Raw genomic sequence first — 24937 nt, 5'->3', positions numbered from 1 at the left:
TCCTCAGTCTACAGCAAAATGTTACACGCAAGAAGGTGTCCTGAGGCATGACTTTGGTGGCCATTCATTTTGCTTCCATCAGCTCTTAATTTATGCTGGTTTGAAAGCCTGCCTTAGGGAACCACTTCTCACTGGCAGCCGGGAATTCGTCTAAGTGTTGTTAACAGCCCAGATGGGGTAAAACAGCCAAGTGGCACTGCTGTCCAGTGGTAATACATACCTTAATGCTGATAAAACTAGAAGCTGTTTCTCTTCAGCACCATAATCCATGCAAACCACTCTAAGAATCCCTTTCAACTGGATTCAGGTCCCCCCAGATGAACCTGTGCCAACCAGCCTTTCAGGTGTACTTAATACAGCGACCACCGAAGGATCTCCCCTCTCTTTCCTCCCTTTACATCATGCCAGGATCTGTCCTGCAAGCTGTTGTTGCTACCGAGTGACTGTATCGTGAATGGTGGTCAGCCAGCAGCCCACTGGTGAAGGCATGCCTTTCTCATACATCTGGGGACTGCTGTTTCTCTAGCATCTTTGGCTCTCCGTGAAGCACGAAAGAATACGAGGTGAACCCCACTTGTGCATGTGGCTTTATAGGGTGGCTGTCAGGGCACCAGACAGCCTCTGAGAGCTTGTGATAACAGCAGGAAAAGGCATGGAGAAAGAAAAAGACGAGGTCTGTGTTTATGTCTTTTGTTGTTGTCATTTTTTTCTTAACACAAGAGATGAATAGAAATTTGGGGGAAAGTTTCTACAAAACAATTTTTAACAAAACAAATCATTGCATTTTACAAGGTCTAGATTTTCCTTCTACATTAAAAGCCTCACCAAAATTTTCCTCGCGTTTCAATTGCTATAACTTCCCCAGCCATCCTGAAATCAAGCTCACTGTATAAGAACAAAGACTCTCTGTTAAAGCAATATTTATCTGCCGCTATTGTTTCTCCTTTATAAATCTGTAGTTCCTTGGCATTACAATTAGCTACTCCAGAGAAAATGATTATGTCACAAAGTATTATCCGCAACAGAAACAGATGAATGATGTGAACCAAATTTAATCTGGTGCAGTTAGAGGCAATTCTGTTGGCTTTCATGTAAATGTGCTTGCTAAAAATGGGGATGATTTTTAGCGATGAATCCTCATTTGATCTACAATTTATTTGCCAGCATAAAAGATCTTTTAAATAAGATACTACTTTCTCAATACTGTCTGTTTTTTCTAGAAGGAAGGAAAGCCAGGAGAAATGTAAAGACTTCAATGGAATGTGCAGAAACTTTAGACTAGAGCTTACCTAACCAAATCAATGTAAAATAATTTATGTAAAACAGCTACATTCAAAAATATTTCCCTGTTTTAATGCACGTACATTTTTTTTCTTCCAGCTTTTAGAATCACAAATGTTAACAGTAGCAGCCACCAATTTTTTTCCACCCTTCAGTATATGCCACCAAACAAAGAATCATGTGTTTTCCAAACTTTGCCCAGTTTCAGATACTTTTTAAAAACACGGTCTGCTTCTGAAGCTGCTCTGCAAGTGTGCTTGCAAAGGAGAATTTATGATCTGAAAGTCTTATGGTAAATATTACTAAACAAGTAGTACCAGCTGAACAGAACACTGATTCACTATTTTAAATGATGCAACACTACATACTGCATGAAAGAGCACAATTCTGGCCTAGACTCAGGCCTCCTCTTCCCCGATTTTTAAAAGGTCTGGCACTGAAATGAAAACTCCTGATGATTACACGTGGGCATCCAACCCTGCTATTTTACTTCTACGAATTACCATCAGCACACCGCTTTGTCACCAAGAGGCATGCGTGTTGCCTACAGAGCCTACGATGTGCATATCCATGGCATAAACTAAAATCGAATAAGCTTACCAAGACACTGGTCCACAGCGCTTCCTTCTCAAATGCCTGCGGTAACCATGTCCTTGGATATTAACTGCTTAAGTTGGTGCTGCACCTTACCCACTTCCAGGGACAGGTTTCTTGGGGTGCTTCCTATTCAAGATTTCTCCCTGCTTACAGAAAATGCTTTCATGGATGATTTTGGAAAGATTATAACTACTGTCATCTTTTCATGTCCTAAGATCTTCCCAGCCTTTATTCTTCAATGGCTACAGGCTAAACCATAAAACTTCTTCCAAGTCTTAAAGTAATTAAAGCCAATTCAGCCAGTGATGTTTTTCACACTGGCTGGGGCTCTCCTTCCCACTGTAAGAGAGTCAATGAATCCTCCGACAAACTGAGAAGCTCCTGGTCAAGTCTCTGGCTTAGAGGTACACTGAGATAAAGTGGCAGGTAGAAGATTGAGGAGGTTAAAACACTAAGATTTTTAAAAGAAGTAAGAGTTTAGGAAAGAAAGTATAAGGTTAAAATCAAAATATCTGTGATAAGGTTAGGAAAATGTCCTATGAACCGTATAGCAAGCAGTTCCTCTCAACATCAAGGACAATTTGCGAGGCCAACGCTTTGCTCTTCTCATATTTGGACATCCCCCATTTTACTGCAAAATCAGGGGGTGATGAAAGCTAAGTGCCTGGGCCTGACTTTTCTTTCTTTTTCACCCTTGTGTAACTGATGTCTGTATAAATTAGATATGAAATAACATATCCAGGATCAGACTCTCTTTTTATGAACTTGAAGCTGACTGCAAACAGAACACATGCTTTGTTTTAGTGCCGGTGCATTCACGCAGTTCAAAATATCTGTTCAAGGGATTACTGCTAGGCACATGCATAATTATCTGCATGTGCGTAATTTCGGAGCTTGTGACTGCCAAACTTGGATCCCTGCAAGCCTCAATCAGCAACTAGAAAAAAGGAGCCTGGAGTATTGCTGATTCAAGGAAGTTACAAGACAGCAGCTTTAACTTGCAGCTTCCTCCTGGCTGTGAGCGTGCGGTAACATCGGCTCACTTTCATTTGGATTTCCTTGCTCACGCTCCCTTACTCACAGCCCAGGGCTAACAGAAAATGGTATGGCAAGAGAAAGAGAGATGAAGACTAAGTAGATGAACGTTTGGGAACACACATGGTTCCTGCGGTACGTTCAGCCCTGAAACTTTAACTTTGTACTAGCCTCCTACAACATGCCCATTAACCACCCTGAGGACGTGCACAGGCACTCTGGAGCCATTCCAGACATTGCCACTTTGCAAACGTCCCCTGCCTCACCTCTGTGGGCCAGACTTTCTTCACAGCCACAAGTGGTACCTGGTAATACTACCTCAGGTCTGCGTAAAGGTCATCCAACCCAACTCTGTAATAAGCAGATCAGGAGAAACCTGTTAACACAGCGCCCTAAAGATGTGGGGATGAGTGACCACAGAAACTAATTTCTTAAAGCACTGCAGTTAAATCTGTGAGCAGAAGTTAGTCTTTGCCTTTGGAGCCTTCTCTTTCTAATTAACAAAACTCTCATCCTGGCTAAGCCGAATTTTTAAAATTGTGGCACTATAAAGCTATTTACATTTGTGTTGTCATACAAATAGTCGAGATGCTGTTATTCTGCTCTGCTCACTGCTAAAGACTCATTCCAACAAAGACATCAGATGACTAAGAGCTAGCTAACAGCAAATTTATGACTTGGCTCCTAAGGAGTGAAAAATAAAAACAAAAAAGTAGCATGCTCAAAGTATTAATTTATGTTCAAATACCCTCAGCAGCAGCATGATTTTGAATCACTGGACACTACTTGGAGAAGGGGTCTCTCTCTATTGGATGGCCTGGCAAATGTCAAGGACTAAAAATGAGCTTAGCTTCAGTTTCTGCTTTAGTACCTGACTTCAGAAATCAATTTTGAAAATTAAGAAAGAGCTAGACAAAAGCAACAACAAAGGAAACCAAAACAAGCAGTGGGATTATTAAAGCCATGCTTCTTTTGGTATGTTTTAATCATATGATATTTAACAAGTAATTTATCTTGCTAGTTCAATGAAAAGTAGTAAAACTGAATTACAGTTTACTGGAAATATCTTGAAAACTAAGATTCATGCCTTGAATTTGAAAAAAAAAATAAAAATAATAGGAAAACACATGCTCTGGATCCAATTACAGTGTTCATATGTTGCTGCTAAAGAATGACTGAAGTTTCATACGTCTTCCCTGAAGTATAAACCAAGGATGTACTGTGGAAATTCCAGGATAACTAAGCAGTCCTAACAAACAGGTTTTGGTAACACAAAGTGACATATTTCAGTACATATTCATAAGGGTTGGGGGTTATTATTGGTCTGTAATTGCAGTTGTTCTAACACCTAATAAGCCATGGTTGGAAAAACAAAGGCAGGTTAATTTGTGATTTCCTCTACTCATTCAGAGGCAAATTAAGTGTCAAACAGCTAATACAGAACATATTTCATTTTATGAGATTTTAATTTAATTCTGCACCATATCGTTGATGCCTTAATGTAGGGTGGTTTATCTAAGAAGAAGAGCAATTTATAAACCTCTTTCAATTGAAATCTTTAATGATAGGATACGATAGCATAATTACAGCAATGCCTGCTAGTCCTAGTATACATAAGCATCTGTCAGCAATTCCATCATAAACACAAACCCCTGCTTTAGGGGTTTATAACTCAGTTATAAAATTTGGCTCCAGGGTGAAATTTGGGATATAGTTTTGCCCATCAGCAATTAAACTACAAAAATCATACATGTAAATATGAGCATATCTTTAGAGCTGGATGTACATAAGAGACCTGTAACACCTTAAAAATTCCTCCCCTTGTTTTTGGTTTTTTTTTTTTTTTTTTTGATTTGGCCACTGTTCAAAACTATGCGCATATGTTGTAGATATCATGTGGTCAAGGCCCCCTCCACATTTTTTCTGCACTTGTATTATTCCTAACTAATTTCACTAAGGCTTGACAGGTTCTGGAACACATTTCTAGGAGCTTGGATAATTGGAATTATTCCAATTCTTTTGCTTTTTTATTTTTATATTTTTTATTTTTCCACATCTGAAGGTGCTATGAAGCCAAGGAGAAAAACTACTCATGCAATGAAGTCATTGATGAAACTGTGGGTAAACGTATCCTCACTGTTGCTCTAGCCATTTTCTCTCAGAATTCTCAAATATTTTCTCGTATCTGCTTCTCTTGTTCATTTCTTCTTCCTTCCTTCCTTCCTTCCTTCCTTCCTTCCTTCCTTCCTTCCTTCCTTCCTTCCTTCCTTCCTTCCTTCCTTCCTTCCTTCTTTCCTTCCTTCCTTCCTTTCTACGGCATTAGGACTGCAGTGCAAACAATTGTTCCAAAAGATCCCAAATCTAACACTCCTAAGTGATACTTTCACCAGGGTCTGTAAAACTCACAAGAAAACTGTTGGCGTCTTTCACATACAACCATTAAAACATATTCCTGAAACCTGCTAAAGCATGAGAAACCTTAGAACCTACGAAGAAGCTCGTGGAGTCAACACACTTTTTTTTTCTTTTTAAGTTGCGTAATTGTGAATTTACATTTAATTACACTGACCGTAATGGCCCAGGGGTCTATTAGAGCTCATCATTTTAACTGTGGCACAAACTAAATGAGCAGAAGAATTGACAGGAGGTTATGGAAAAATAAATGGCCAATATCAAGGAAACTTTCAGCGTAGAGCTTGGGCCAATATCAGAGCATGTTTGCAAAGCGACTGCCTGCAGCCATACGGCACAGCGTTAAGATCTCCTGGTCTCTTACAAGCCTCTGCAGGGCCCGGCTGAGTCAGGGCTCTGAGGCAGGGCCGGCGGGGTACCGGGGCGCAGGGCGTGTGTGACTCACTGCTCTGATCCCTGCAACCGAGCGCGGCGCCAGAGGGGAGCACCACCAAACTCCAAAGGAGGCAACGTCTTTAGGAGCTCTTACGGGAACCCTGGCACTCTGTCAGTATAGATGCTACTCCCCATTTCCCATCGTCACCCAAAGCAGCGGATGCGAGGTACCCACACAAAAGCCCCTGCCCACGGGTGCATCATGGGGCCAGACAGGATCCCATACAGCATGGGATTAGGAGACTCGGTGGAGGCTCACAGCTGGTGCCCAGATTTTGGAAGAAGTCCCTCTGCTAATGTAAGTTAAAACACATCAGTGATCCACTTTGGATCTAATTCACCAGCCGACCAGGCTCAGGCCTGCTGCCCTTGCTCTGGCAAGCCATGGAACCGGTACCCTTGTTTGCAACAACACAGGAATTGCTTCCTAGGACTTCCTACCATGGTCTTACTCACATTGAAGACAAATTTCTCATTAGCTTCAGAAGGAGCAGTACCCTTTCCTGAGCTCCCAGCCACAGGTTATTTCCTTCTGCTTTGAAAACAGTGGAAAAAAGTGCCAAGAAACATCTAGTCAAAATGTTCATATACACTGCAAAATCTGGGATGACCATAATGACTTTGTATGAGCCTGCCTCCTGCAGTTTACAATGTTTTTAGCAGCAAATTTAAATGTGTATTTGAGTATACTTTATAACGTGTTTGACAGCGGTGGAGATACTGATGCATCAGAGGAACTCAGGAATAAATCACAAGTTTCTGCACTCTCCCCTTCTATAAATACCCACTTTTCCTCTAATGCCCAAGAAGACTGCAACACAGATTTATTACTTACCTCCAGGCAAATCTGCTCTAAAATTACAATTCAGTAATAGAAGACTGATCCAAAAAAACTGTTAGTAAAATATTGTGTGTGTACTTGGGCATGTAGTTAGGATTGTTAATATCAATTAATTCTGCTCACAGAGGAGGACTTGTTTTAAAACAACTTCATTTTTCTTCTGCATATATGTAATTACACAGCTGTAACTAATAGCCATAGCAAAGCAATCTGCCATCTAAACAACTCACATTATTCTTCAAAGTATTACTTGTGCTTTTCTTCTTTTATTTTCTCAGTATGAGAGGTGATTAGTAGATATGATTAAATGTATATATCAAGCCTTTTAGCAAAGTACTAAGCCTTGCTTTTCAGCTTCATTTTTAATGGTATATAGCAGATTTCTGGACACAACTGTTTTATTCTGCAACGCTGATATCTGTCTCCACATATAGAATAAGATAATATTTATTTCTACAGGATTTCACCACTACCACCCTTTTCTAATGCATGTTATCACTGGTATTCATTTCTTTTATCTTTGTGTAAACCATGTGCTCTATCACATTTGCCATTTTGTTTGGGTGACATTCCCATCAATCAACCGATTGCCTGTGCGTGCACACAACAGGGACTATGAAAATTTACCAAAAATTTCATTATGCTTCATAGCATTCACTGGAAAAAGAACCTTTGGCACAAGAGGGAATTTTAGCTATGAAGAATCCCAAGCCTAATCCAGACAAAATACACGTTTTGCCTGGCTGTGTTTCACAGGGTTCGGCACTTTTTAATTTAGTATTTATAGAACAACAGCACACAGAATAAATGTCAGCAAAATATATAGGTAACACTTGCCAGTCACCTACCAGAACAGGAATTCCTCAGGCACCAGCCTGGTTTTGCTTTATAAACAGACACCCTCTATGCTTTCTAAAAGTAAATCTCTCTCTTCGGCTACACTGGCAAAGTGCTCCAGGTGCACGGTTTTAAGCATGGCAAAGATTCACGTACTTGCCCATTCTTCAAGGTAGCCCAGTCAGCTGAAGCAGAGGGGAAATACTGAATACTCACACATGCAGAGGAGGAATGGGAGATGGTTCGTAATGGTAGCGTCCCTCATGATGTCTCGCATCAATTGGCACAGGAGGGTGGAATGCTGGAAAGAGGTGAGGCGGATCTGAAAAAAACAAGCGAGGTTCCCAGATCTGAGTATCTCCGGTGACTCTTTAGAAACAGCATTGATCAAAACGGAAAAGATAGTTAAAACGTGTGCCAACAGCTCTAAAACTTACAGGTCAAATTTTGCTTTCCTGCTGCAGTCAGTCAGGTCTGTCTGAATGTTTGGCCCACTGTATTTGCATGAGTATCTACTTACTAATTTCAGTGTTCTCTTTTTATAGCTTAAATGGAAAGGGACATAAAGAAATCTTTAATAAATAATTATGTGCCCATATGTGAAGTGTCAGATCAAAAGGACCATCAAGCCTTTCATAAGCATTCCTGATTTATTTATTTTTTATTAAAACAAGAACATATATCCCAGGAAGAAAAGGGAAGGCAGAGAACACAATACAATAAAAATGTATACCCTCAGAGATGTGCACAGTCCTACAACGGAAAGAAAAACTGAATCAGCCTGCTGAGAAACGACAATCTGGAGTAAATCAGACAGTGAAGTTAAGAAGGAAATGCAATGGAGCAACACCGTACTGGAGATGCTTAATCGCATCGCACGGACAGACAGACACATCAGGAGGAATCTGCCTAAGGACAAGGGGTTTGTTACATACACCACTCTTAGAAAGGACGAGTGCTTGCTTTGTTCCTGTGGCTGCAGACCCGGAGACCCTCAGCTGCTGTACTCCCCTGCCCCGTTCCCTCCAAGGACGGGGCTCGCAGCTGCCACGAATCCGCTCCCTACTGCTTCCAGAGAGCCCCAGCGACCATGCTGACAAAAGGGGGAATGTGCCTGGGCCGCCCCTGCTCGCCCCCACCTCCCGCTGGGGCTCTTGTCGAGGGGCCAAGCACAAGCCCACCCCACATCTCCCCACCACGCCTGCGGTGGGATCGCCTCCTGGTTGTGGACGAGCACCTCTGCCACCGGCGTGCACAGAGGCTGCGGGTCAGCCCGTGCCATCCCCGGCTGCATCCCAAGTGCACAAAACTCAAACAGCTCCCCGAGAAGTGCTGAGCCTCTCCAGTGGCACAGAGCAAACAGATCCTGCCCAATTATTACCTGATTGCCACTCGGGATGAGGTCATGTGTTTATCCGACACTAAAAGCTGACAAGTACAGACATTAGGTCATGTCATGGATTTACTAAAATGCTTCTAGAAAGAAAAAATCTTTAATTATGCACTCGGTGTAAAACCAAGCCTGCTTCAGTTTTGCCTGCTGACTCTTACATTATCTTCTCTTCGTATGTGCTGCCTTTCCTATTCATCAAAATGTAATCCTCTTCTTAGATTATGTTATCTATGGAAACAGTTGCCTCACGCCAACTAGTGATGGTAAAAAATAAAAATAAAAAAAAAAGGATTTTTCCCTTGGCATTTGTCTAAAGTTGGTTTGATTTGTTATTGTTTTGAAGAGGGAAGGAAAAACTAGAGTAACAAAAATCATGGCCCTCAGGGAAGAAACACAGGAGATGAAGGGAAAATCACGTACATTGTGAGGAAATATTTCCAATATTTCAGGGAAGTCTGGAAACATTTGAAATTGCCTGCCCAGTTTCAGGGCTTGTTTTTGTGAAACATCAGCTAGCGTGCAATCAGCCACAGCACATTTCTGCCACGCACTGACTCAGGGCTTAGCACCAGAAATGAAAAATAATTGTGGCTTACTAATGGGAGCCGGGAACCTGACCTCATGGCAGCTTTCAGTCCAGTTCTGCTACACAAACTGGACTTCAGCGGGAGGAGCAGCGGGTCAGGGATAACCGGAGAGCCTGGCGAGCACAGAGCTGTCGTCTGAATGAAGGATGCTTGCTTCCACCTCACGAAATGCATTCTTTACCAGCCAGCAATGTGTACATGGGAAAAGGGGAACAAGAGATGTGTTTGAGTGTACCTCTCTGCTCCATCTCAGGCAGGATGGGTCCCAGCCGGCCGAGGCTGCCCCACGCTGAGCACCTACCCCCGAGATATGCAGGGAAAGGCCATTTAACCCTCCGGAGGGCCAGCGCTGGAGCTGAACGCGATCATCTATCATCCCCTATCTGGCGAAGAGAGAATGCGCTTTAAATGACTCAAAAATGGTATTCCCCTCAGCAGGGCCAGTGCCGCGCAGAGCACCAACAAGTTGTATTGAACACATGGGACATAAATCTCCAGGAACACCTTTCCGAGTCCTCTCACATTAAGATCCTTTGTATATCTTGGTTGCATCTTGTTTGCAGTTTCCATCTGGGAAGCAGCCGTACTCCATCACGGCACAGGGAGCTGTCTCCATCGGCCCTGCACCGACCGAGCAGAGCTGCATATCAAAACCCAACATAATTATCCATCTCACCGTTTATTATTTACACATGAGCAATACAGCTGGGGAACATCATAACTCAAGTGTATGTGTAATAAGTTACTACACTGTAGCCATCTCCTGTTGCAACCCTTAAGAAAAACCACATGATGACTTTTCCAAAGTCAGGCTAAAACTGCTGGAGCAGAATAAAGTGCCACTAAACCCAGCTACCTCCTATTTATCATATAATTTCCTGACTGATGGTTCCGCAAACCAGCTGCTAAGTGCTGTGTACTCTACTGTCAGCAAACTAACGCGCTAAATGGGAGACAGGGAGAATAATGTGCAGAACCAGTGGAGTCAGTTTTATGGAGGGAATTCAGATCCTGCCATGTTTCTGTAAGCCCTCCGCACAGAGGAAAGCAGGGAATAATACTACAAGCTTGGAGAGGCCAAAACCACTCAATTTTTAAGAGCATTGAATATTTACATGGAAAGCCTCTTGCATCAGAGACCTGCAAACACACCCATCATCTAGGGCTTCGCTTGGAGTTCACCTGAAACTCCATAAAAATGCAATTGCTTGACAGGCATTTACATGAAAGAAGTATTAAGAAGTTTGCAAAGCACTAATACAAGCCCCAGCCAGCTTCCCATTAAATTTTTCATATGCCACACAGCAAACTGCTTCATTAAGGGCACCACCACTGGAATACTACGAGCACATCCTGGCACTACTGTTTGTGCAGTAGCTGAGCAAAGAGCAAGTCAGACTACTCACAGGTTGGAATTGCAACTGCACCTACCCAACTCTTTGCTGATCAGGGTACTCTACCAGTTTACAAAACCAGGGGTAACTCAGTGCAAAAGCCAGGGCACCTGCTCTGACTACAAAGACATTTACATGTTTCCCATTTAAAGCTGGAGGAGCAAAGCTCTCACACTTAACAAATAGGAACCTTCCTATCCTGCTAAGGAAATTATTTATTGCCATTTGCAATTTCTTAAAAATTCTGGCTGAGATGCAGACTAGCACAGCATCTGCCAGGCAGCTTTCTTATAGACATCCAAAGGCAACTACGAATTCCTGGACAAATCCTGCAAGAAACCCTTACATCCTTGCAGAGACTCCCTGACGTAAGCATGCAGCACAGGAGGCAGGATGGACAGATGCTGCCTGTCTATTTGGAGCCCTCGGCTCCCATTCAGCAGAAGTATCCGATTCTGTGTTTAACTCTCACTATTTTCAAGAGCTCTTAAGGACATGCCAAGGTACTGGAAATACACTTAAACACATTCCTTGCATATTGCTGAACATGGTATCTGTTGCCTTCTCCTGAATTCTCTGCTGCCTGCTCCTGCAAGCTTCCTTCAGACGCTCTTCTGTCTCCTACACAGTGAACAGAGCCTCTTTAAAACAAAATGGGAGATACAACTGTCTGAAATGCTGCAAACCAATCCATTTTAACGTGGCAAGACTTTCTGGGAAATATGTCAATTTATGCTGACTTTTTGTTGTGCAAAACTTGCCTTTTTACTTCTTCAAGAATCTTTCTTACCTTCTTAAAGAAAGTGAATAGGATCATCTCCCTCAAATTACAATCACTCCTATACAGGAAAGAAAGAAGACATCTCCACTTGTTCTCTGAAAGTCAGCAACCTATGGCTCCTCTGCAGCATCAAGGGAAAGAAACTAGGAAAAATGATGGGCATGTATGTTCCTCGGTGCTGAAGAGTACATCTGAACAGACGTCTGAAGAGATGCAGCAGCCAGCCAGCAGTGACTCAGTGCAAGACCCGGTGGAAGGGCAGATCATTCACACTGGCTCAAAGCACAGAATCATTAAGGTTGGAAAGGACCTCCATGTTCATTAGGTCCAACTGCTGCCTACCACCACTATCACCACTAAACCGTGTCCCTAAGCACCACGCCCAACCTTTCCTTAAACCCACCTAGGGATGGTATGCAACACCCTGGGACAATGCTGAAGAGGTCAGGCTGCCACAAAGCTCACTGATGTTACAGATAATCTTTCTGTTGATGCCATAGTCTCTCAAATGAGCCTTATTCAGTTAGGGGATGGCTAAATTTGGGGAGTTGGGCTTTGCTGGCATGGCAAGGCATGTAAAACAGGTTGCCCTCAGCTAACCGGTCTACTCAAGCACCTTGTGATCCTTGCCAAACCCTTGAGGAGGATGGCTGCTGAAATGACAGACTGCATTTCTCAGCACGTTGAGAAAACATTTACTACTGTAGAAAAGGCCTGGATCAGCTTGAACGCACTCAGTGCAGCCCCAACGTCTGCACCTGCGCTGCGAGATCATGGCACAAGCAAACACGGGATTCAAGCACGGGACAGGAAGCGCTGGTTGTGTTTTAGCACAGTTGTCATCAGAACGATCAGCTCACCAAATTACATGTCAGAACTAAGCCAGGTGCAAAACTGCATCTGAGATGTAACCTCGTTTGAGGTGAAATCTTCTCCCCACTAAAATTCATTTGGGTTTTGATGCTGAACTCAGTGGTACCAAGATCTCATACCAGATGTAATAGAAACAATACCAAGCAAAATATAGCCTCTCCACTAATGTCTTTTCAATACGCAGAAGAGTTTTGAAGAGTTTGCCAGCAAATTTCTACACTTCCTTTGGTTCATAAGCTGATCACCAGATGGGAGTTTTCTAATATTCAGGTTTGCAGAGTCCCTAGGGGCACCACTGTTTCTTCACGCACATTTGCTTCAACTGATCTGAACTTAATGGGATTGCCAGGTTTTATGGCAAGAATCGGGTAATATTTTTTTTGCCAAGCTTTTTTTTTTTTTTTTTTTTTTTAATTACAGCTTGCATTAGGGCTCAGTAAGAGCATGTCCTGCTGTCTTTGGGGGACTTTTTTAGTTTTCCTTCAACCCAGAGTGAGTTATGCTCTCTACTTATGCTTATACAAAGGCTTTAATCAGGAAGACAAATGACTGAGCCACATCCACACGGTAATGCATGCACTTAACTCCGTGCACTTTGAAGAGTCTCCCCATGGTGACTGGGGTTGCTGCTCCAGCGGTGCTGGTTGCCATCTGAAGCACAGCTTATTTGCAGGCTGATCCACAGATGTGCTACGGCCAGTTATCTCAGGAGGCTTTTCTGCATCTGGGGGTGCGTGCACACTTCCAGCGCGGAGACTGTAGTGTTGACATGAATGGGACCACTCGCTGCCTGACTTTACAGAGAATGAGCTTTTAAGTAGGGGAAAACAAAGAAGAAAAAGCCACGGCAAAACCACAACGAGGCAAATAAATGGGTTAAACTACAAGCGGACAGAGGGTAAAGGAGAGAAATAATTTTTAATTGGTAAGTTCTCTCTAATTTCAGAAACACCACACGTTAATTGTGCTAACATGTAGTAGGTGTACATTTTTCATTGAAAAACACAGTTTTCAATCAGACTCTGTCCCTTCTACGTGTCTGTATTTAATAACAATGAACAGAATTCCCTCCCTATCCTCTGCTTCTGTTTGCTGAACCCATAGATTGATATTAAATATAAACCACAGGAGTTCCAGCCCAAACCTCACAAACCAGAACACAGCTCCAGCTCTGTGCCTCTTGTTACAGCTGAAAAAATAATGTCTACCTTTGCAAAGCTGAAAATGAAGACTTCAGGGCAACTGGGATCCTTGGCATCCACTTTACCCCTTTTCAGGTTGTAAACTTAAACACCTTGTGGGAACATGTTTTATTGTTTTCAGTAGTTCCACAACAACCATCGTGCCAGACGCTTGAAGGAGGAGCAGTTATCTGTGTGGTGGAAGAAAAGTGGCTGGAAATGATTTCATCAGCTGGCACCAAGAGGTCTTTAATATGCCAAATTTGCTGCAGGTATTGGCTAAAGAGCTGCTGGATTGATTTCAGTTTGAATGCCTTATTATTCCCCCCTGTCACCACAACTCTGCTGTCTGAGAAGCAGGCCTTTTCTCTGGAATACTAAATAAACTTCCTCAAGTCCATTCAGCTCACTTCAGCGCACCCTTTGCTCAAGAAAAAAAAAAAAAAAAAAAAAAGAAAGAAAAAGTAGTAAGAGATAGGCTTCTAGAGTAAGAAATACGCTACTTCTACAAAACACCGTGAACTCAAGATTCTCACATCCTCTAAAAATATAAATTGTGGTTCATCACAGGCCAGTGACTTAGAAGTGACTGTGTCCACTGTGACTGGGATGGATTCACGGGTAACCAAAGAGCCGTGAGTGCTGCCCTGATCAGGCAGTGGTTGTGTTCCTGCCCAGCTGAGCAGGGTGCCCGCAGCACTGCCTAGAAGAAGCGCTGCCCCACAGCTCCCCCCGGGAAAACGTTTTTCAGCAAAGGAAAATCAAGGCACCCTGACACAGTTTCCCCAAGGACAAACAGAAGATGGGTAGAAATACACCAGGAATAGCCCACCTCAATAGCGCTGTCCTCCTAGCAAGCGGCACTGGCTGCTTCAGCCTATAAGCAACCTCAGAAAACCCTCACGAACATTAGCAAGTCGTATACAGCCAGCATCTGTGCATTGGCCCATGCTTTCAGGAAAAAGACAATGACGAGACATCTTGGCCTCGTTACCAAGTTACTTGGAGGGAAAATGTTTCATCTCATGCAGCTGGCTCTGGGTACAGCACAGCTCATCTTTTTCATAACCTCTGGATCCCATGCAGCGTTTCTTAACAAACTTAATAACGTGGTCTCCACAAGAAAATGACAAATTGTCTTCTGCCAGGAAACTGACAAAAGAAATCCCTCCCTCCATTACCTCAAATGGACTCTCCTCAGTGAAAAAATAATTTATTTTCTGCCTTGCAACATGCTTTCTGTTTTGCTGTTGTTCTCCCTAACTTCTTGTGCTACCGCACATCAATGCATCCTCTGCAGCTACACATCAGCCCCACCAGAGTTACGGAAAGCAACACAAGCACCCTCGTTTAACTCGACCGCCTCAGGCAGGGAGTTTAATCCTGATGCTCAGGAATGCTTCCCACCTTTGATTACATGTGCGTACAATCCTCAGCATCCTCTCCTCTAAGGGGAACAAATAACTGTATGCAAAACTGCTGTATATACACAAACATTTTTCTATGCCTGTACGTTTACACACAAACACTTTTGTACATAGGTACACGTGCATACACATTCCTGTAACGTACAATTTCAGTGGTTGAAGGAGGGCTGCAAAGTGGAAACTAAGGAAATGGAAAGATTTTAAAAGAAATAAATCCTGATCTACACGGAAGAGAGCTAAGGAGAAAGCTCACAACTCAAAACTAACCCCAAGCAGAGGTTGAACAGGGGCTCCCTGACCAGTGGGAGTGATGAGCTGCCATACAGCAGCTTGGTTATTATCTATGGCTCAGCACTGGTCAAGGAAAGTGTCTGAGCACCCTGCTGTCAGCCACATGTATTAACATAGTGATTACAGATATGTGCAAGATGCAGATATAAATGTGGCTACGGAGAGATAACAGAAAGGTAAAGCCTTGAAAAATTCCAGAAACATCCCTGTATGCTGCTGATTTGACATGGAAGCGAATAAAGAACGGTTGGGTAATTAAACAAGCTTTGGTGACATTTTTAGAAGTTGGTAAAAGAACGCTGGGAGTCAGTGTGAAAACATTACTTGTTTAGGTAACGCTTTGGAGATGTGTGCGTTCTTCTGTGTAGCAAAATCAAGCCTAAAAGCTACTTCAAAGGTCAAATCGTGAACAGTTGGGTATCAGAACAGCACGATGCAAATCATTGTGGCTAAACAGCTTTCCAGCAGCTGAGGTTCTGGACCACAGGGTGAAAGACTTACGAACAGGTTATACTTAGCAGCTTTGATGAGTAATTTATGGCATGATAGGAATTAGAGAGTGAAAAGTATAATTAGATCAATTAGGTCTATTTTTAGATATTAAAAGAGTTCAGATTCTATGGGATGCACAATCAGATGAAGTCTCGGCGAGACTTTTTTTTCCCTGCTGTTCAACTTGATTTTTTTTTAAATTCATCCAAATACTCATAATTATTTTGCTTCTTTCTGTACCATCCTAAGCAATTACTCTCCTTCTGCGGTGTTTACACTCTTCAAGCTCTTGCAGATGAGTAGATAGCTATTGCATGTGCTCTCAGGCCACTCAGTAATATACATTTATTGCATTCTTTAATCTTTATGTCCATAATCTAAATTAATCACAGTCACTTGGTTTTGCTCCCTGGGTTCCTTCCAGTTTGGGAGAGCTACATAGTTATCACTCCTGCACTTTAGGGCATCAGGCCTTCATGTAGGCTGACATGACATTGTTCAGGAGGAAGAAGTCTTAGAATTTTGTGAGCCAAATAACCTATTTCTGCAAATTTCTCTCTCCAGCAGGGGTGTGTGTTTCCACACACATTCCCATGTACCATTATCTTCCATCTTCCCACTGTGCTACAGTACCTTTGTGATGTGGTAGCAACCTATACCACAATTTCTAGGGGACTGATGGGGAAATCGGCACTGCTCAAGCCAAGTAAAGGCAGAAACTGGCTCCTGCTTGTTACTTCTTGACATTGCTAAACACTTCAGTTGGAGTTGTGTTCTTCGTCCTTGCTCCCTCATGTTCCCCCTCAGCTTCTTCGAGAGTTTCTGCCATGTATTTCATTTTTATGCTGGGTACTTTTTGTTTCAGATCATTACAGAAGATGGAAAGTAAGGCAAGTTCCCTTAATTTGCCATATTGACATCTATCCTAAGCGCTCACTCAGGCTATTTTTGAGAATGTCATATTGTCAATATTCAAGCCAATCTGTGTTAGTTTTTCAAGCCAAGCTTCATAAGGCAAATATTTTTATTGAAAAGGGCCTTAGTCAAATTACGCCCCTTGTCTGTGCCTCAGTCTGGTCACTGTTAGCAAAGATGTCCTTTGTGAAGCACTCTGACAGTTCAATGAAAAGTGGTAATTAAGAGCTGAAACGAGAGAATTAAACCTACCATGTTCTGTCTACTCATTATTTAATTCCTTAAAAATAATAGTTTAATTGCTCAAAACTGCTCATTCTTTGCAAATCTCTTTTGGGTTTTGCTCGTGATTGTTTTAGGTTTGTTTTCCTGTGTACAGACAACTTCTAATAATTTCCTAATATACAAACAGAGGATTACCAAACAGCTTTACATAGAATTGTGCTTTTTGCTGGATTATTGTGAGGATATTGTCCGCAGACAGCTTTCCTCCCAGTTTCCTTTTCCCCACCATAGGGCTTTTGTCTCCACAACGCACGGCAAGTTCCTCGTGAAGTCGTACCCACAGCTTCACGCTGTGCCGGGTCACATCCATTCACTCACACCTCCTGAGCTCTCCTGCCTGGCCCATGTCCAGCTCACACACACCTCACTGCTGGGACTGCGTGAGCAGTCTCACCAGGGACTTGCCATTACCAGGGTCAGCCATTAAAGAGAGAAAAGGGAATGTGGAAGAAGCCAGATGTGAGCAGGCAGAAGCATACAAATATCATAGTGGGCAAAACAGCCCTCAACATTCGCAAAGATCTTTCTACACAGCAAAAGCACACAAGCATGTTCAAATTCCTCACAGGAGTCTCCACCTTTGCATTTTGTGCCTACGGTACTTGCTGCTATAGGGCCCCAGCCCATAACTGAGCTTTTTGTCACTAACATAGATGATTATAGCAACATTGTCTTCTCCTGCCTTAGTCCAGGCTGACTAGAAGCAAAGCTACATTACCTGCCTATGGACATCAGTGTTCTTCAGATTGTTTTTTAAGGGACAAGATGAGAAAAAAGTAGAGGTAGGTGGACCACAACCCCACAAATGTGAGAGGAGTGAGAAGGGACTGTTCTGCACTGCCATGCAGTGAGGGAGCACTGCAGAGGAAGTCACTGCTTTTTATTCTCATCCTTACATCCTTCAGGAGAAGCCAAGGATGATATTATGAGACACCAAGAGCCAGTGGAGGGGAAAGACAGCCAAATGAGGATCAGGCAGACAGCCCACCATTCCCTGCCACCCTGCCAGCAGCCACGGGAGGCTACGGATTCTGGGCATTTCAATGGCCTCAAGGGAACGTGGGGAAACTCACAGAAGAGAAATGCAGTAGGGGTCCAAATATGTAGAAACCACTTCCAGGCCAGGAAATTCCTGGACTGCAAGTGACTGGGAGTTGGGAGAGTACTTGGGGGTGCAAGGGGAGGAGAACCACCTGCCCTGTTCCTACAGAAACGCCTGGGCATCTGCTTCTGGTCACTGCTTGGAACGGACGTCAGACTTCTGGTGTGAGCCAGTTTGGCCTCTCGTGCTCTGTGCAGTCCTGGCCTCAGAGCTAAGACGGCTGCAAAGCCCTTCCCCTTACATTCAGCCAGAGCCTCGCCAAGAGCAGTGCCTGAGCCGTGGGACGCCAGCAGGCTGCTCTGCTGCCTCCTGCGGGGCCTCTGCAGCTCTAAGAGGCACGAGTAGGAAGACTTCCCAAGCCTGTAAGAGCAAATTTTTCAGTTCCGTGGCTGTGCAGCACACTGCCCAAAACAGGGCTTTGGTCTGCGGCTAACATCAAGCACACGGCGGTAATAAAAATAACTGAGATGTGTGTGCCCTGCCCACCGAGCAGCAGTCCTCCCTTCTGCATCTCAGTGCAGTCTGGCTACAGGAAAACGGGGGACTTCACCGGGGACTTCATTTACCCTTCAGCAGAAGAAGAGACAGCTCTGCTCAGTCACACCCCTTGGCAGTCTTGGAGTTTTTCCAACACATTAAGCATCAGTTTCCCGCCAGTGAAGTGTTTGATGCTCTACTAAATGCAGTGGCACTTGGAGAGGTATAGTAACACTCCATATGGAAAAGCTGTTTGACTCAAAGGTTGGAGGTCAAAAGTTTAAATGTTCGTGACAGAGACGACAGCAGTCCTTTTCTGGTCAATAACATCAAAGGGTTCGCCAGCTCTTAATGCTACCATTGTTGCTTGTTTGGATCCTATTGAAATTCTAGCATATTTATTGCACTCCGGGAGCATAAGGACTTTTTGTTTGTTTTAATCTCTACGCTGAACTGAAGGAGTCTGAAGTGTTGTGACTACTCTTATTCCTGAGGAGAATGCATGGGTGAACAATGCCAGAGGATGGAGCATTGTAGTGCCAACCAACTTGGAGCTTTCTTCTTCACCAAAAAATATAAATGATGGATGGAAACATATGGTCCCTGTTGGATAGCGCTGGAAATCTCTGCTCCTGAACTCCCCACATGACTGGTTTTAATTGTTTTGTGCTACGGTAGGGGGCGAAAAGCATTTGCTATGATCAAGATCTCCATTTTGCCAGTCATTGTTGAGCAGCATTCTGTATTAGCTGACTAACAGTCCCATTAGACAAAACCGTGGCAGTGTCAGGAATAGCAGCAAGGTTCTCCGAGACGAACTCGAGTGCTGTAACCACAGAAAGTATCACTTCTCCCAGCCCTCCTCTGCTCTCTGAACTCGTGCTTGCGGTTAGGCAGAAACTTATTACAAGATCTATGCAGTGCATGTTCCAGGCATTGTATCAGCCATTGATACCTCGTGCCTTGCCAGAAGCAGGATCCAAGTTCATTTGTTACTACCTTCCTCAGATTCCTGTTCCCCTCTCCACAATGAGGATTAGCAGTTTAAGTTATGTTTCTGACCTCCATCTGGCTAGGCAGAAACAGATGTCTGCGTACTTGGGCACGATCTTATTTCAAAGTGGGGACTCTGGGTTACTAATGACGTTATAAAGGCAATAGCATATGTTGGCTCTCAACAGTCCATTGTCTAATTGGGATGGTTTTAATCAAATATAAATGTACCCAAGTTTTCACAGCTAATGAATAAATCCCCGTTTTAAATAATGACAATAATTTCAAATTCTCCATCGAGGCAACATCCCGAGGCATGCCTGCATGAGCAGCAGCCATCGCAAAGGGCTGCGAGAGGTTGCAGCAACATCCGCTTCAGCGCAGTTTGTTATTCAAACAGCCCCTAACTGCCCTTCCCAGAGGTAAGCTGCAGCCAAATTGTTTTCCTTCACTTCACAAACCAGATATGCATGGCTTATTTGAACAGCCCGAAAGTTTACTTTAGTCTCTGTTTAAATACCTTCTACCACATATTTCAAACAAACAGTTCACTTCATTAGAAAGGCAAACAGTTTAGCCACAGAATACTAGCACTTGAGGAGAACCACACCGGGCAGAGAAATCCTCTGCCCCTGTGTCAACACGGCCCGGTCGGCAGCCCCGGCAGCATCCATGTGGAACTGGGCTTCAAAAGCCTTTCCACAAATACTTCACACGTCTGTTTGTAAGTAAATGATAACCCCGAGGAGATTATCCGCAGGGCTGAAAGCCCCCGATGACTATCGCCGCGGCTGCACGGGCACAGAGAGAAAACCTAAAATGTTCCTTGCCAGCCCTGGGTGAGCTGTGGCACAGTTAACTCGGTAGCAATCCAATAATATAAGCTAAACCTGCTAAACTGGAAAAGCAGTGCTGCTTTGGTACTATGCTTTGGCATATTTGGCTCTACAAATGGAATCAAATTTTTCCCCTTACCAGTGGCAAGGTTACCCCACCTCTCTCAGTATTCAACCCAGTTGTTAAATTAGCCAGGGCAGAGGCCTGTAGAAAAGAGGGAAAGTTGTTTCATCAACAATGCGCCTTGCCAGACAAAGCACTAAGCTCTTTCTTTCTGGAAAAACTGCACAGAGATTTTCAACCTCCTCAAGAGCTCCCCATGTACTCTCAGACCCAAGAAGCAGTCAGGAAAGGAGGAGGGAGGAAAAAGCCAGCGCTGTAGGCCGCACGCTCTGGGCATCACTGGTAAGGCACAACCAATGCTATCTCCACAGCTTTAGCACACCCTTAAAGAGTGAACGATGGACTACTCGGACTCTCTTAGATACATCCTCAGGCAAAAACAACCAACTAAAATCTAAAAATCCTTCCGAAAATTTGTCAGTAGGGCTTGAGGGCACGTAGCTGGGAGCTAAGTGTTCACAAGCCATGAGAGCACTGAAGTTACTCAAATGGTCACATCAAGAAGAAAGGAATAGATAGGACTACTGTTAATGGGATTGTAAATCGACTATTGTGAAGTATGGACGTGAATGTTAGGACACCCAAGCAACTGCAACTTCAGCCTTGTAGAGACTGAAAACGTAATTTCCAGTCATTTACATACTCAGGGTGAAACTCAGGTCCCACTAAGTCAATGAGAGTTTTATCATTAATTTCAATGTAGTTCTTGTGATTTTATCATCATTCTTGTTTTTCTTTTCCTTTTTTTTTTCTTAAGGCTCCAGCCTTTTTAATCATGTCACTAAGAAAGAATCTCAGCCTTCTTTTTTTTTTTTAAAAAAAAAAAAAACAACACACGTATGTTTCCAGCTGTTGTGGCTGCAGAGAAAAGCTGGAAAATGAGAAAGCCCCAGGTTTCATAACCTGTGAGCAAACAAAAAGAGCCAACACAAACACACATGAGCACACATGTTGGTACAGGATCATCAAACAGGTATGTATGTTTTGCATGCTCATATACACCAAATTATGATCTTGAGCAGTTAGGTACTTGGTGATGTCAGGACAGAACATCCTTTTTCCAAACAGTATCATCAGGCGTTAAAATCTGTATGTTTTAACCGTGGCTATCTTCAATTTTTTTTGTACAGGTCAATACCAGAATTGCAAAACACACATAGCAATAATTTTTATTTGTCTAAATAGATGCTTCCTGTACAAAGGGTATTATTTGTCCTCTCTGTCAAGGGTTGAGTATTCTTCTACATTGTGCTTTAAGGCTATAATCTGTGTTTATGAGGATTGTTTATTAAAAAATGAGAGGTAGAAAGATCCTTTCTGAGCATTATAGTGGAACAGCTGAATTTAGGTTTAAAGTGGAAATAAAACCCCCTAAGTTTCCGCATGAACTAGAGAAAATAACAGTCTTATCCATTTCTTTGAGGGGCTATGATAATACAGGCAATAAATTTACTATTATTATTACAACTGATAACACAAGCTGAGCTAATGGAACTAAAATATCTTCTAAACCAGTTCTTGGAGAGCTGATAATATTAACCTTTAGGTGCCAGGAGTTGGGGATTTCCCAGCGTACCAAGTTGGTTAACTTGCGGATGCTAAAAATAGGAATCTAAACCCTGCTGCTCTTGTGGGTTATGTACAAACAATACGATTTTTTCAAGCAACTCTGATCCATTCAAAGGGGTAAAAAAAAAAAAATCCATTTATTTCAAGATGCTTATGGCCCGAGGCTTCTCTAATACAAAAGGGAAAAAAATAATTTATTGTTTATGACATTCTCCAATCTTCAACTTGAAACAGACCATTTCCATAGAACTTTTTTTTTTACAGCATTCCACAGTTTTCTCTTGCAGTTTTTTGTTCCCTCGCACTTTCAGCTACTAGCTGAAAACTGCCTATCCATTGTTTTTACAGAATCTTTGGTAGGAATAACTGTAAGCTACAAAACAGACAACAACATTTCCTATTCCCTTTTTTCATGTATTTATTCTTTATATTATTGATGATAGCAAAATAAGAATAGCTTGCACGTACGCATCATATTCTTCCTTCTGTTTGATCAGCTGAAACAAGGAGAAGATGAACTGACCTGACTAGGTATTTAACTGACACATACTGAATTTTATTTCTGAATGATCTCAGCTTCTGTAAGAAGTTATGCCTACCCAAATAACACATTTTTTTTTGAGTTGATGGTTCAAGGGTGCCAGAGCTAAACTAAGTTCCATCTCAGACATCAACCAACTGACTACAGCTTTCCCTCCAGATTTAGTTTACCCTCTTGCCACAAATGGACAAGCTTTTTGGAAGAGTCAGTTCAGAGATAAGGAAATCCCCCATTCTCTAAACCACAAGTATAGAGAAGAATCCTAGGAACACAGGAAAATCCCATCAGCCCATCTTTCTCTGCAAGTTTTACTTCTACTATATTCTTTACTTGAGCAGTCTCTAATTAGTTTCATTTCATCTACCCATACTGCAGCAGTAAAAACCTCAAATGAGCTAAAGACAATAACTCGTGTAAACATCTTCTGAATGTACTTTAAAAGAGTGAAACACAGAAAAAGCATGCACTGAAGAAATCCAGATCTCTGGTTTAGATCCATGAGAGATCACCAGGGCTTGTCTTTTCCAAGTGTTTAACTTGGGGTGACATGTCTTTGGAAAAAAATGACCTCTTACTTGCTGCCCAAGCCCAGGGTCATCCTTGAGAGACTCTCAATCATGCTTGAGTTCAGCAGCTTTCTTGATAGCAGAATGTGAACAACTGGCATCAACAATAGTCTGTGCTCTTAGATTCTTCTTGGTGACATATTCTCATTAGTCAAAATGAGATGGCAACACTTCACTGATGTTTACGATAATGGTGGCACAAGTTGCCTTTCAGTGCAGGCCAAGAGCAATTAAGAGGGGCTTGCCCCTTTCTCATGTGCAAACATGACCAAGGCTATAAAGTAGCGACAAGTATATTTAGCATTTTCTTCCTTTCACTGAAATGGAACTCCAGAATTTGCTGAACAGCCCCAAATTGTTAAAGCAGGTGGAAGCCAGAAAGCTGTTTTTAGTAGGCCTGTAGATTCCTTTGTACATCACGGTTAGAACTTGGGGGTGAACCCATGACAGAGACAGTCGCCAACACCAGACCTTAAACTGTGACACAGTGAACAATCCTGTGATGAGGCACAGTGGAAGATGAGACCAACAGAAGATGTTTCAAAAGGAGCAGCATCTACCACCTCCTCCGTCACACAGAAGGCTGGTCTGTTCTGATGGAAATCTGCGAAGCCACTTCCTAGAGCGCTCGGGCTGTAAGTTGCTTTTTAGGCAGAAGTGGCATGTAAATCCTCATGACAAGAGGTACACGCCTTTTGTTCCCTCTCATCCGAAAGATTTTGGGAAGGCCAAAGTGAGGCAAGAACCAGGACTGAATGGATTTCAGGGTAAACACTTGAGCACTAGGCAGGCCCTTTTGGGAGACTCAGGGAGGGCTGAACCATCGTGCCAGGCACATGCAGGGACTTTTTGGCCAGGTGGGAAAGCAGTTCTCAAGATGAAAAGCTCCCTTTGGCTGCCTTCACTTCTGGCATTCGTTCCTATTTGTATCTGATTACAAATTTGGCATAGCGTTTGCTTTTTGAAAAAGAAAAAAACCAAGGGAGACTCTCCTTTTCAAACACAGGCTTGGAGAGAAAACAACAGTCTCGAGCTCCCTCCTCTCCCCCTTCCCAAGAAGGGCATAATGGGGGTGGGGGGGGGGGGGGGGGGAAGGAGGGGGGTCAGCAAACCCTCTGTAAGTAATCCGCAATTAAGGTCTTTCTTAACTGAAGCACTTGGCTCGGGGCGGATGGTGTTTGTCCTGTGCACGTGACGGCAGCAGAGAGCGATCTCTGGCTCGACGCTCTGCACCCTGAGCACAAGGAAGCTCCTTGTTCCCGCGTGTTGAGCTGGTGGGTGAGGAGGAGCCTGAGGACCACGCTGTAACAAGAGCTGCGTTAATGGGACACAAATGGTTTGCACTGCCGACCAGCTCTATGTGCTCTGAGGTTGTCTGACTCAGAAGCCAGTTTACTCATCTTGCTTACACAAACCCAGCAAAGCACACACCAGACCCTAAAAGCAATCAGGGAGCCTGATGGAGGCCTGACACGCGAAGAAGCTTGATAAGGTTGCTTCAGGTTGGTTAAGTGCTGTTGTGTGTGCGCAGTTCTTTAAGGAAAGCACCTCTACCAGGACCAGGGGCATTTGCTACATGTATGGAGCCTGCCAAGACTTCATGTGCACAAACGAGATGTGACCGACATATATGGACACCTCTGGATGGAGAAGACCTCCTGAGAACTGGGAG

At 43.2% G+C, this 24937-nt stretch overlaps 1 protein-coding gene across 4 annotated transcripts in view; it reads right to left on the bottom strand.

The window, feature by feature from the left end:
• The window catches only part of GLI3 (GLI family zinc finger 3), a 217308-nt gene that overhangs the window by 90313 nt on the left and 102058 nt on the right, over positions 1-24937 (bottom strand). For all 4 annotated transcript variants that reach the window (XM_068674893.1, XM_068674892.1, XM_068674894.1 and 1 more), the window contains one exon: positions 7655-7760. In XM_068674893.1, coding sequence (XP_068530994.1) covers positions 7655-7760 — 106 coding nt within the window. The remainder of the gene's footprint in view (positions 1-7654; positions 7761-24937) is intronic.

Source organism: Anas acuta, chromosome 2, assembly GCF_963932015.1.
Source record: "Anas acuta chromosome 2, bAnaAcu1.1, whole genome shotgun sequence".
Lineage (NCBI taxonomy): Eukaryota > Metazoa > Chordata > Aves > Anseriformes > Anatidae > Anas > Anas acuta.
The sequence above is the reverse complement of the archived record's forward strand: the minus strand, read 5'-3'. Positions and strand labels throughout refer to the sequence as shown.